General features: G+C 40.5%; 1 protein-coding gene across 3 annotated transcripts in view; it reads right to left on the bottom strand.

Annotated features, from left to right (window-relative positions):
* LOC123498042 (zwei Ig domain protein zig-8-like) overlaps positions 1-14,650 on the bottom strand; it is a 181,388-nt gene that overhangs the window by 16,143 nt on the left and 150,595 nt on the right. For all 3 annotated transcript variants that reach the window (XM_045245118.1, XM_045245117.1, XM_045245119.1), the window contains one exon: positions 11,810-11,913. In XM_045245118.1, the coding sequence (XP_045101053.1) occupies positions 11,810-11,913 (104 nt within the window). The remainder of the gene's footprint in view (positions 1-11,809; positions 11,914-14,650) is intronic.

Raw genomic sequence — 14,650 nt, 5'->3', positions numbered from 1 at the left:
AAAAAACTTATGTGTAAACCAGATGAAAGACGAACAAGAAGGGACTCAGTACGCAACATTCCAGGTGTGTCAGGATATTCCAATACATTGCAGGTTTATAAAGGAGAGAAGTTTTCAATTATCGGTGATCATAACATTTGAATAACCAGAGTTGTGATTCTTTTAGACAAGTCAAGGAAATTTGTCACGAGCACAAAATGAGAGAGAGAGAGAGAGAGAGAGAGAGAGAGAGAGAGAGAGAGAGAGAGAGAGAGAGAGAGAGAGAGAGAGAGAGAGAGAGAGAGAGAGAGAGAGAGAGAGAGAGAGAGAGAGAGAGAGAGAGAGGAGCTCAACTTACTGCTTCTAAAAAAAAAAAAAATGACCCATAGAATAAAGAAAATGAATGACATAGTCTACTTGATACAAATTATAATATCCTGCGTTTTTATCTTCACTGCATTCAATTAATTTCCCCCTCGGTATAACTTTGTGTCTTTTTCCCTTGTAATCTCTCTCTCTCTCTCTCTCTCTCTCACACACACACACACACACACACACACACACACACACACACACACACACACAGAGAGAGAGAGAGAGAGAGAGAGAGAGAGAGAGAGAGAGAGAGAGAGAGAGAGAGAGAGAGAGAGAGAGAGAGAGAGAGAGAGAGAGAGAGAGAGAGAGAGAGAGAGAGAGAGAGAGAGAGAGAGAGAGAGAGATAATATTCTACGACTTACCATACCCTTCATTCATTGCTAGGTAGAATAAGAAAGTTACGATAAAGAGGAGAAAGAGAAGGGAATATCCATAAATAACCTCCTTTTTTTTTTTTTTTTTTCATCGCACTCATTCATCAAGGCAGTGGCGGTGAATGTGGAGATCGTCAAAGTCAGGAGACACAGAGACAAAAAGAGAGAGAGAGAATAAAAGAAGTAAGATTTAAGACAGGGTGAACTTTTCCGATGGTTCTCTTTAGTGTGTTTAGAACCGATCCCTTATTTATTGCTTTTTTTTTTTTTGTCAGAGGTGTGGCTTCCCCGGTAGTGGTATAGTGGCTGCTGCTTAATAGAGTTCACTGCTTCGTGGAGGCTTCGTATAGTCAAGGTGGGAAGATCAGGTGAATTGTCTCTCACTCTCGGTTTCTTTCTTTCTCTTTTTTCTGTTCGCATATTATCATCATTTTCAAGTTTCGGTGAATATTAAGGGTTGGTGATCTTTCTTATGGTGAATGTTCGTTTGCGTGTGTGTGTGTGTGTGTGTGTGTGTGTGTGTGTGTGTGTGTGTGTGTGTGTGTGTTTTGTGGTGCCTGTTCTCTTGTGGTGTACTGTTGTGTGTTGGTCTTTCTTTTCTCCTCTTGTTCTTGTTCATATTTTTATTCTCCTCCACCACCACCTACTTTTTACATCTTTACTTCTTTCAACTTCTTCCTCATCTTGTTCCTCCTTGTTCTCGTCCTTGTCCTCCTTGTCCTCCTCCTCCTCTCCCCTCTTTCTATTAACTCTACAAAGCATTCATAATTTCGTCACCACCATCATCAATCAAACACTCTTACATCCTCACAACACTTTTCCTCACTATCAGTCACTAAACACCACCACCACCACCACCACCACCACCAACAACAACAACAATAACACCAACACACAATCAAACAGGTAATACGAACAACTATCACAACTAAAACAGCAACAATAACTTAGATTCATTACACTTTCACCCTCTCTTAAAGAAAAAAAAACACAAATAACAGACGCATGAAAGCAAGAAAGGAAAGAGAGAGTGAGAGAATAAGAGAGAGAAAGCGAGAAAAAGAAGCGCAGGTAGATATGAGGCGCGCAACAGTATAGCAGTTTGAGCAGCGTGCAATCAGCGTCTGTCTTCATTGTGGTGAGGGAAAGCCACTGCCCGCACACTCCCGCCAACGATATTAACACTAGAGCCTCCCGTGTTAAGTCCAGCGCTCAATAAGCCGAGTGGAGGGCGCTTGTTTTGCTCCAGACAACTTAAAGACTAGGTAATGATGCTTCTAATACCCGGGATCTTGTGAGATTGCTTGCTCTCCCTCATCAACAAAAGCATGTAATATGTAAGGTGGCCTCGTGAAGTTCCGGTGTTTGTTACGCTCGAAAATTTCTTAATAAAGGATTCATTCTTGAGAGAGCGTGGAAAATGTAGTTATCGATTGCGCTCCCTTTCTCTCTACTCTAGAATTCTCTTTGTGTAATCTGGAAAATGTTCAAATCTTTAAAACTATACAATTTTCCACCTTGACTTGAATCTAATAATAGTTTCCCCCCCTGTTTGTTTCCAGCACTTTTCCTAACCCTTCCAAGACAAACCTTTGTAGAATCTGGAAAATATAGAAATTGTTGAACGCCTTCAGTACTGGAACGCATTTCTACCTTGAGTTTTGGGTATGATTAGAGGATTTTATTGACATTAGGAAGGGTCTATGGAGATCAAAAGACTAATGGCCACAGTCCTCACTATTTCAACCCCTACATAAGTTTCTGAAGCTGTATAAAATCACCTAGTAACCAAATCAGTAGGAAAATGCGTCATGGTGCTGAAGGGTTTAAAGCTCCACATTTTTTCCATTATCTGAATCTAAATCTTTGTTCAGTCAAGGCATATATCTTTTCCTACCACCGTCCCAAAACTATTACTTTTCTTCCTAAACTATAACTTTTCTTGGGCGTGGAAAGGATAGATATATTTGTTGCATTTTCCTTAACTTCCAACTGAACGGCCTTTAAATAAACTGCAAAGCGTTCAAATACTAAAAAACACCCCACAATAATTTCTTTTTGACTCGAATCTAAATCTTTATTGCGTTATGTTGAGTTTTCCTTTAACAATATTTACTTTCCTTAACTCTACCAAGATTCTTTCAGTAACCTTTAAAGAATGAATGTTCGAATGCTCAAAACCACACATTTTTTTTTTTTTTCTGATTCAAATAAAAATTCTACCGTAACTTTTTCTATCTCCTTTCATTATTATTCTTCTTTTTTTTTCCGGGCACTTTTCATAATTCAACCTGGGAAAACTTGCAGAAACAGTCGAAATATTCAAAACCACAACATTTTTTTCTTTATTTTTCCCCCACGATACAAATCTAAATCTTTATTCCCCGCAATCGAATAATATTTATACCTATTTCTTTCCGGGGGACTTTCCACCATAAAAAAAAAATAAAAAAATAAATAAATAAAAAAAATAAACAAACATCACACACTCAAAACCGCAATAATTTTTTCAGATATAAACCCAAATTTTTATTCCCTCAAACTGTACACACATTCCTCACCCTCTCAACTACCATACTTTCCTCCTTACCCTCTCTCACACTCCCTCCCTCCCTCCCTCTCTTCCTCTTCCTCCTCTTCTTGACTCCCTCTGATTAAACCCCACGACATACTGGACCATTCATATTGCTGGCATAAATAACATTAATTATATTCTCATTATACGTCACTTATGAATGTGTTATACGTTACCAGCCTTTTATAACGTTATCACTCCTGCTGCAGACATGACACACATTAATGCTGTTTGGAATATAAGATAGCAGCAATCTCTTTTTCTCTTTTAATGAGTGGAAACATAAAAGTGCATAGGTGGTAGTAACGGAAGGGGAGGTGAGAAAGGCAAGGGAGAGGTGGAGGAGGAGGAGGAGGAGGGGGAAGAAGAGGAGGAGGAGGAGAAGAAAGGAGGTAAGTGAGAGGAGGTGAGGTAAGAAAGGCAAGGGAGAGGTGGAGGAGGAGGAGGAGGAGGAGGAGGAGGAGGACGAGGACGAGGAGGAGGAAGGAAGGAGCTGGTCAGGGTGAGAGTAAGGAAGAAGGACTAGGAGAGATAAGGTAAGGTAAGGTAGGAGATGGGAGAGGAGGAGGAGGAGGAACGAAGAGGAACGAGGGAGGAGAAGGAGAAAGAAGAGGAGGAAGAAGATGTGCAAAGAGGCGTAAGAGGAAGCAGAAAAAAATGAGAAAGCGAAGGCAAAGAGAGGAAGAATTGAAGGAGATTACGAGAAAAAGAAGAAGAAGAAGAAGAAGAAGAAGAAGAAGAAGAAGATAAGAGAGAAACGAGTAAAAAAAAAAAAAAGAGAAGTAGAAAGAGGAGAAAACGGAAGAAGAGGAGGAGGAGTAAGACAAATGAACACAGAACCAAGGAAGAGGAAGAAACAAGGAACCGAAATAAAGAGAAGCGAAGGAGGAGGAAGAGGAGGAAGAGGAAGAATAGGGAAGAGCGAAATAGAGAGGAAATTATGACGAAACAAAAATGATAAACAGAGGAAGATAAAGAGGAAAACAAGCGTCCGAAGAAAGGAGACAGGAAACGAGGAGAGAGAGAAAGTGAGAAAGAAAAAAAAAAAAAAAAAAAAAAACAAAACAAAACAGAGGAGGAGGAGGAGGAGGAGGAGGAGGAGGAGGAGGAGGAGGAGGAGGAGGAGGAGGAGAGCTTAAGTTAACAAGAATTTCGCAAAACAGCAGTACTTTTTTTTCCTTTAACTGTTCTGTTTGATTGCACTCATATAGAAAAGCTTACTTGAGGAGGAGGAGGAGGAGGAGGAGGAGGAGGAGGAGGAGGAGGAGGAGGAGGAGGAGGAAGAGAAGTGGATTAAATGGTAAAATAAGAAGAGGAGAAAAAGGACGAGAAAGGTTAAGTCGAAAAAATAATAATAACACGGATGAAGGATAAATGGAGAGAGAGAGAGAGAGAGAGAGAGAGAGAGAGAGAGAGAGAGAGAGAGAGAGAGAGAGAGAGAGAGAGAGAGAGAGAGAGAGAGAGAGAGAGAGAGAGAGAGAGAGAGAGAGAGAGAGAGAGAGAGAGAGAGAGAGAGAGAGATGGAGACAGAAAGAGAGAGACAGACAGAGACAGAGAGACATAAACAGAAACAGAGACAGACAGGCAAAAGAGAATAAAAAGACAGAGAGAGAAAAATAGAAAGACAAAGAGAGAAAGAGAAAGAAAATAGAAAAGACTGACAACGAAAAGAGAAATGAGAGAGAGAGAGAGAGAGAGAGAGAGAGAGAGAGAGAGAGAGAGAGAGAGAGAGAGAGAGAGAGAGAGAGAGAGAGAGAGAGAGAGAGAGAGAAATAATAACAATAATAACCCCTCCCCCCACGTCATAACTCACCACCACCCCCTAGCTGAGTAGATGGTGAAGAGTTGTGAGCACAGAAGGAGAAAGAATATGTAATTAACCTTCACCATCTGGGGTGGAACGAAATGAAACCATAATTACCATTTTGGAGACGCTAACACATTCATAATTCTCCGCCACGTCCCTCCGACAGCCCTTCATGAAAATCGGAAGAGGGCGAGGAGACTTATGGACCGCGATCAAGGAAGGGAGTTTTCATTCATGACTTACGTAATGGAGAGAGAGAGAGAGAGAGAGAGAGAGAGAGAGAGAGAGAGAGAGAGAGAGAGAGAGAGAGAGAGAGAGAGAGAGAGAGAGAGAGAGAGAGAGAGAGAGAGAGAGAGCAAACATACATACATACAGACAGATAAATAGACATACAAAAGGACAAACATAAAGATAAACTTAAGAACAATGTCAGAGAAAGAATAGTTACACGAATAAATTAACTAACGGAAATATTAATAGATTTATCATGTGATTTATCATGTCTGGCTGCTGGCTGGCTCTCTCTCTCTCTCTCTCTCTCTCTCTCTCTCTCTCTCTCTCTCTCTCTCTCTCTCTCTCTCTCTCTCAAACCATACAGTACTACACATACACGTTGCTCACAATACATAACAGTGCAAGAAAGTTTCCGTGTCCTCTTTAGTCAGCGGGACAGATAAACACGATGGCAAACACAGGAAGCGTCACCACCCATTTGCACGCATTTCTTTGTCTGTCACCGTCGTATTTTGTTGCAGCTCTCGCGCTTTACGGGTCTGCACTTTTCATTCCTCCCTGAGTCATGTGGGACCTTGTGAGGGACGTGCCTGCCTTTCCCTTCCCGCTGTCACCGTAGCTCTAAAGGTCTCTGTTCCTAAACGCTTTGTTCTCTCTCCACCACTACTTTCCAAAGACTCTAGTTTTTTTTTTTCTATTTATACCATGTAGGGTTTTTTACGGGAATTTATGGGCTAAAGGGGATACTTTTTTGGGATACCTCCTAACTCAAAGCCCACCCGCTAGGAAACCGTTGCCCCGAGTGAGGAAGCCCAACCTACACTCGGACCATGGACAGGATTCGAACCCGTGCGCTTGGAGACCCCTCGGACCCCAAAGCACGCATGGTTTCATTGTACCACGGCATAAATAACATTAAATAATCGTTTTTAAAGTGTGTTTTTATGGTTGTGGTGATGGATTGGTAAGTGCTCTACTTGCGTAGTTGTCTCTGTAGCCTTGGAAAATTGTCGTGATGAGAGAGCAAGTTGTTTCTGAATACAAGTATAAGGATGTCTGTTCCTAAATGTTTTATTCTCTCTGTTTTCAAAAGCCACAGGGATCGGTATTCGGGTTCTTGTGGCTGTTTTTTGCTATTGGCCATGTTGAATTCTTATATCACTGGAATCGTACGCTGGGACATGTTAAAAGTAGTTGAGATATTTACGTTGCCATACTTTCCTTCTCGTATAGAGGAAATTATCACGCAAAAAAGCAACGTTATAAAGATTATTCTACTATAATGCATCTTTAGAGTAATTTCCACTAACACTTGTCTTTGTTCTGGCCTCAAGTAACACAAATCAAAGTCCTGCAGTAAAACCAAGACTCGTATTCTCAAACGTTTCAGGGCATTACCTTAACTGTGACAAAAGTTAATAGGGTTTTTCAAAGAGGTACCCACGATTCTAAGTGAAGTTTAACAAAGATTCCTCATCCCTAACATTTATCCGCCTTATTTCGACTGCAGCGGGAGTTGTACGGTATTGTCAAGATTCTAGAGAAAGTTTAACATAAATTCAACACCACCAACGGGAACAGCACCCACGGAAACCCAACTAACTTTTACTTTTAACCCTTTCAGCACTGGGACGCATTTCTACCTTGAGTTTTGGGTATGATTACACGATTTCATTTACATTAGGAAGGGTCTATGGAGGTCAGAAGATTAATGGCCAGAGTCTTCACTATTTTAATCTTCACATAAAATTCTGAAGCTGTATAAAGTGACCAGATAGTAACCAGAATGAATATGAAAATGCGTAATGGTACTGAAGAAGTTAACAATCTGCAGAAAAAAGCTCATGTGACTTTGAATGATAGATATTTACAAGATTTTAGTGAAAGTTTAACACATATAACAGGAGAAACACCAAAGTACCACTAAAACCCAACAAACCATCCCTGCTGTGGCTTTTCAAAACATTCCCTGTGAGAACACACACACACACACACACACACACACAAAGACAATCAAACGTTTCAGAACAAGAGACACAGTGACACGAAAAACACAGGAGTCATCAAGCTCAACACACAAGACTCCAATCAGTATCAATGTCGAGCGAGTCCAGCGTGATTTGTAGCGGTGTTAAGTGCGCCTGTGTTTGATCCCAGCGGTGGGTGGCGAGGTGAGGGAGGCTGGCCACGTGATTCCATTTGGCGCGGCTCACTGAATACAACAGGGGGCAGGATTTTGCAGGACTTAGTGGGGAGGACAAATCTAATTAGTAATCACGGTCTTTTGCGGAGTGGGTCAGCCAAAGCGAGAGCGAGAGAGAGAGAGAGAGAGAGAGAGAGAGAGAGAGAGAGAGATTCTTTTCCTCTCCTTTCATTTCCTCTCCTCTCTCTCTCTCTCTCTCTCTCTCTCTCTCTCTCTCTCTCTCTCTGTCTGTCTTTTAAGATAAGGCATGAAATCAATATTCAAGAGGAGAAAGGTAAATATAAAAAGTAAACAAGATGAAAATATAAGAAAAAGAGAAAAATTGACGAGATATATCTAGAGAGAGAGAGAGAGAGAGAGAGAGAGAGAGAGAGAGAGAGAGAGAGAGAGAGAGAGAGAGAGAGAGAGAGAGATTCATTAGCTTTCTTTGCTCTTCAATAAGCTATTTCGTGCAAAGATAATTAAGATAATGGGAGCTGGGTACGTGTGCGTGCGTGCGTGTGCGTGTTCGTGTATGTGTGTGTGTGTGTGTGTGTGTGTGTGTGTGTGTGTGTGTGTGTGTGTGTGTGTGTGTGTGTGTGTGTGTGTGTGTGTGTGTGTGTGTGTGTGTGTGTGTGTGTGTGTATGCAGGAGGTTTAATAATTATGGACAGCTTACTAATTCTCTCTCTCTCTCTCTCTCTCTCTCTCTCTCTCTCTCTCTCTCTCTCTCTCTCCCCGTAAAAGAGAGGTTGAGGGTCTGAGTGGAGTGTGTTAAAGTGTTTGGCTCAACATTGCAGTGGTAATGATTCCGTCCAGGCAATAATAGTAAAGGTAACACAACAGTAATGACATCCTGCATTGTGTCTCTGAAGGGTGTCACGTGGATCTATTGCCTGATTCATCTCCTGACGTCTTGTACCTTAGATTAGTTTATTTTCGCAACTGTTTTTTTTTTCTTTCTTTTTATTTCTACTTTGGGTTTTATTGTGTTTTTTTCATTAGTTTTTTTTCTATATGTTTATTTTTTCGTTAATTCGTTGGTCTATTTTTTTTTTATATGTATTTAATAATTTATCGCTTCGCTGTATTTTTGATGGATTTGTTGGTTAATTTATTTTTATTTTTAATTATGTATTTAGATTTCTTCATCTTCCTGCTTCTTCTTCTTCTTCTTCTTCTTCTTCTTCTTCTTTTACGTCTTCTTCTTCTTCTACGTCTTCTTCTTCTACGTCTTCTTCTTCTTCTACTTCTTTTTCTTCTTTCTCTTCTTCTCCTTCTTCTTCTTCGTTTTCTTCATCGTTTTCTCCTACTGCTTCATCATCATCTTCTTCTTCCAAACATTATTATTATTATCATTACCGCTATTACCTATGTTGTTTTTATTATGTTTATTACTGTTATCATCATCATTGCCCATTTTTATGTGTGTGTGTGTGTGTGTGAAGTCAAGTGACCTCAACTCATCGTGGCGTCAGGTCAGATGTGGCTGGCGTATTCCTGACAGTGACGAGCTGGGCAGTAAGGAGGCAGGTGCGGTGGCTAGGCAAAGCAACACAAGCACCGGGGCAGCCTTGAGCTCACGGAAGGAGAGACGGAGCTGAAGCAAAGAAATCCCTCGCTAACACATTATCATTTAGGTAGCAAAGTTTCTCATAGTCTCATAAAACTATTCCTCGGTTTCCTTATCTTCACAAATTATTAAAGTTCTCGGCCACTGATAAATGTTCGCATAAATATAATCCCTTGCTTAAAAATGTAATATTCAGAGGAGATAAGAACGGTCGACTTACTTCTTCAAGGTTAACTCAACGAAAGGAGGGGGAAGGAAAGCTAACACAAGAACATTACGCGGGCGCCCCAGACTCAGCATTTTACGACTCATAAATTTCTCCTGCTGCCAATTTTTCCCCCAATCAAACCCATGAATATTCAGGGCGGACGAAAAACCCACTTTAAATTGAAAACATAAACCTTTCATCTTCCGCGGCGGATCACGATTGGGAGAGAAATCTTTTGGAGGGAATCACGTCCCGCCTGAACCCCACAAACCGCTGCCACCATCGCTCGCCACCTCCAACGCCTTCATGCCCTCAACCTTCCTCTCTTTGCCCTCCGTCACTAAGGGGCTCATGTGATCTCATCCAAACAGCCCTAACCAACAACACTCTGTCACTGTAATCATGCCTACCTTGTTTCATCCTTCTTTTCTGTGCCACGTAAACCATCAACCTCTTCAGTGCTAGGACGCACTTTTACTTTGAGTTTTGTGTGTGATTAGACGGTTATATTTACATTAGAAAGGGTCTATGGAGGTCAGAAGATTAATGGCTACAGTCTTCACTACTTTAATCCCTCAGTAAGGTTTCTGAAGTTGTATAAAATCGGCAGATCGTAACCAGAATAGATATACAAACATGTCGTGGTTAATACGTGACGTTTTTCCGGCGTCATCACTCATACAGTCATCACTATCATTTCATCTTCCTTCATCAACTATTTATCACTGTTCACCACACCACTACTACTACTACTACTACTACTACTACTACTATATGTTTGCCGTCTATCATCATCACGACCGCAGATTTCGTTTTTATTTATCTATCTATCTATCAGTCTATATATCTATCTACCAATCTATCCGTTCGTCACCACACCACCATCGTCACATCACCACACTCATCACCTTTCTTCACCTACCACCACCTACACTACCATTACCACCTACTACTACTATCACCACAACACCATCGTCACAACACTACATTCATCACCTTTTTCCATCTATTACCATCACCACCACCACTACTACTACCACCATCACCACCACCACCATCGTTACTCCCAGCATTCCTAAAATCCAAAACCCTGGAGGGAATCTTTTCACCTCTCACGTCCCTCTCACTCTCTCACTCTCTCACACGGCGCCTTTCCATTCCATCACCGGCGCCTCCATCTCAGTCCATCTCTCCACCAGTCAGCTGGGATCACATTTTCGTGCATCGCCAAGTCCCACCAGTCAGTCTGGGTTGACCTGCCTGCCGCCCACATGCAAAACAGGTCCCTCGAGTCTTGCTGTCCATCTAAATATGTTCGTCTGAGTTCTGGTCTGCGTCATGCTCCAGGTTGGCCTCTCTCTCTCTCTCTCTCTCTCTCTCTCTCTCTCTCTCTCTCTCTCTCTCTCTCTCTCTCTCTCTCTCTCGTCTTATTTAAGGTGCATATTCCAAGATTTCTCGTTAGGATTATTTTCAGAGGCAACAGTGGTGATTAATCGGGTTCTCATAGGGGCGATGCTTTCTTTATATCAGTGGCGGAGAATACTCGTTAAATTTTCCACTAGAATCATGGAAATATCTTCGAGGATCCCAATGACTTCCACTAGAGGCTGTTAAAAGTTGAGATAAGGTTCCGAGACGTTTGAGAAAGCGAATCTATGAGAGGGTAAACTGCGGAAAGCTGTGGAATTTATTGATTTGATGTGTGTGTTTTTTTTAAATTTCAGTTTGTAAGACCGTCCAACCAATGAAAACTTGAGAAAACTGTTCTCTTGCGGCTTTGGGGGCGATAATGAAGTGGGCGTTTTTAATATTCTTTTTCTTCTTCTTTTTTCTTCGTTGGTGAGTCTCTTTCGCACTTACGATAAAAAAAAGAAAGAAAGTGGTATTTAACGTTATTAATCTTGCACTAATTTTCACGGTAGGGTATTTCTTTCACATTAATGGGAGGTAAGTATTAGAAGAAAAAAATATTCAGTTTGATAGAAGGAAGCATATTTCGGAGACGGCGAAGTCTTGCACACAATCTGGAGCGTCGAAGGCATAAAGAAGGGAAGAGGCGTCAGGGATGTTGTAATTCTTCACGTAACAAGAGAGGAGGAATTCAGACTTCAAGGTGAGCTTATGAACAGTTCCAGCACCTTCCCCATCTCTCTCTCTCTCTCTCTCTCTGATATCCGTGGCTTGTGATTCATTGCACGCAACACACAAAAGAAGAAAAACCCCCCCAGCTAATTCAAACACAACTAATTCTAACACACACACACACACACACACACAAAGACAAAAAACGACTAATTCAAACTGACAGAATTAGATTTATAATGTAGTAGGACAAAATGAGCCGAAATAGACGCAGTAATTACATTGTCAATAATTCAATAGAAAGCTTTAAGAGATCAGACGCATTCATGGGGAGGGTTGATTGATTGGCAGGCACACGGGAGTTCTTATGCAAAGTTACCACGTGTGTACTTAGTTGCTGTGGGTTCCCTAACGGCCTTACCTTAGTGATGGCGTTAGCGTGGATAGCGGCGGAGCAAGTGAGGACCAGTGTGGAGCCCGTCTTGATGTACACCTCCGCGGGGCCGTGAATGATCGCCCCGCTCGCTGCAAGGAGAGAAACACTACTATAGATGGGTATAGGGATGTGTGTGTGGTGCATACGGAGACTGTTGTGAGTAAAGTTGATCACTTCTTGCAGCTTCCTTTATGTCATTCAGTTTTATCAATGCACAAGAGTTCCATGTTTTGTAGCGTTCATTATTTTCTTCGGTTCTTAAGTAATGAATGTGTAACTCTGTGTTTTGTGGTGTTACTTACGTTCTTATGTTCTTATGTTATGTTATGTTATGTTATATACATAATATATACATACATATACATGGTACATATACATAATACATGCATATACATAATACCACAGAAAAAGTCTCATGTGATAAGAATAAACGAAAAATCACATATAATGCAGATGTAATATTCGTGTGATGAAATATAAAAAACAGGAGGCCATCAATGTAAGTAGAAATTTTCCACAGTCTGTATCGCTGCTGTAATCTTTTACTACTGTTGCCTCATACAATACAACGTCGACAATATTAGATATCCCTTGATAACAACCACCGGGCCAATCCTAATATTAGTTTGAAGACAGAAATATAGCGAAGCATTTTACTCAATGAATGAAACTGCTGAACTCAAACCATTTGGTGGATAAAAAAGAAAAGAAAAAAAAAAGCTTTGGCTGGTGTTTTCTTTTATACTTTAAGTCTTTTGATCTCGGTTACTCTAAAAAGTTGTGGTGGTTGGTGTTTGGGTTTTAAAGGTGCTGTACAATTCTAGTGATAACTAAACACAGATTCTGTCTGTCAATAGAAAAAAGTATCTGTGAGAACTCCACTTATCATCTCTGTGGCCTTCGAGAAAAAGTCCTGATGAGAAAACTTTTTACTTGTGATAACAAAAATACAACAAACTTCCAGATGAAGTTGGAGCAGGTGCGGTGTGGTCGCCTCATTAGAAAACGCACTGTAACAAATACGTAACGGTCATTAAACTTCCGTGAAACATCAGAAAACTGCCTAGTGATAAGAAACTCAGATCGTAAAAGACATCAGAAGGAAAAGAATGGAGAGAGGAAAAATTTTACCGTGTTAAATGAATGGAGAAGGATGAACGATGAATGATGGAAGAATAAGAAGGGATAAAGATGAAATTAGAGGGCTTTACATGAAGAAAAAAATGACATTTATCTTCCAAGCGGAAGCATTTATCTTTTAAATGGTTTGGAGGCGGAAGCGGCGTGGAAAAAGGGCAACCATTTGTATAAAACAGGACTGAGTAAAAGTAGATATGAAGGCAGGACCAGTTTACCCCAAAAAGTAACCATAAAAACCAGGTAAATACTGCTAGCCATAGGAAATAATATAGGTAGAATGGTAAAAAGAACAAAAATATTGGCTGTTACTACGTTACATAATATACACTTGATCAATACTAATATATACACAAGGTCGACTTTACTCAGCGCGTGTCGTTAAAATTAGTGATGTTTCCACCACACCAACTCATACTTGTCTCTCATTAAACATTTACTTCTCACCAAATCAGTGAAACAATACACCAGTATTTGTCTTTCGTTAACTTCTTCAGTACCAGGACGCATTTTCATATTCACTTTGGTTACTATTTGGCAATTTAACACAGCTTCGGAAACTTACATACGGATCAAATTAGAGAAGACTCTGGCCATTAATCTTCTGCCCTCCATAGACCTTTCTTAGTGTAAATAAAATCGTCGAATCATACCCAAAAGATAAAAATGCGTCCCAGTACTGAAGAGTTAACTATTTACTTTTTATATAACTAATGAAACAATTTACTCGTACTTGTCATACAATAACCACCTACTTTATATTTAACTAAAGAAATAACCCGTTCATTCTTGTCTTTCGTTAAATATTTACTTCTTTTCTAACTAGTGATATTATTTGCTTATAACATTTGCATTTCGTGAAACATTTACCATTTCCTAATAATATTTTAATCGTTAAACGTCTATGTCTCATTTAACCAGTGAAATTACTCAGTGACGTTCTTTCCTTCAAGCTTTTGGATACAAGCCCGAGCGGATCATGGCTAAACTTTCCTTGATAAGCTTGAAAGGCAATAACCTTGAGGGAGTGTGAGAGGCGATGACCCCACCACCACCATCACCATCACCACCTCTCCGACCTTGACCAGGGAGAGGACTAACAAGATGAATCAAAACACGCACGGACGGCTGATGTGTGGCGCTGGGCAGGGCTGACACAGTTCTCAGCTTTCCCACTTCTTTTTTATTTATTTATTTTTTCTGGAACGGTATCTGACTGTGCTTTTTCTTTTCTCCCTTAGCCCTGACGAACCCACTCTCTCACACACCTTATCTAAATTCTACTGCTACTATACAGACTCAAATATCCTCGAAATCGCTACTCCCTTCATCTCTTCAGCACCAGGACGTGTTTCCATATTTATTCTGGTTACTATTTGGCGATTATATACACCTTAAGAAACGTACATTGGGATTAGAATAGTAAAGACTGGCCATTATTTTTCTGAGCTCTATAGATCACTCCTAATGTAAATAAAATGGTCTAATCATACTAAAAATTTCAAGGTATAAATGCGTCTTACTATTGAATTGGTTAAGATTAGAATAGTAAAGACTGGCCATTATTTTTCTGACCTCTATAGATCCCCCGTAATGTAAATAAAATGGTCTAATTGGTTAAGAATGAAGCGACACTCAACCTCGGCTTAGCTTCCTCAATACAGACTATGTTATGTTCTATACTGGGGA

This window comes from Portunus trituberculatus, chromosome 47 (assembly GCF_017591435.1).
Source record: "Portunus trituberculatus isolate SZX2019 chromosome 47, ASM1759143v1, whole genome shotgun sequence".
Lineage (NCBI taxonomy): Eukaryota > Metazoa > Arthropoda > Malacostraca > Decapoda > Portunidae > Portunus > Portunus trituberculatus.
This window is presented reverse-complemented; position numbering and strand designations above follow the sequence as displayed.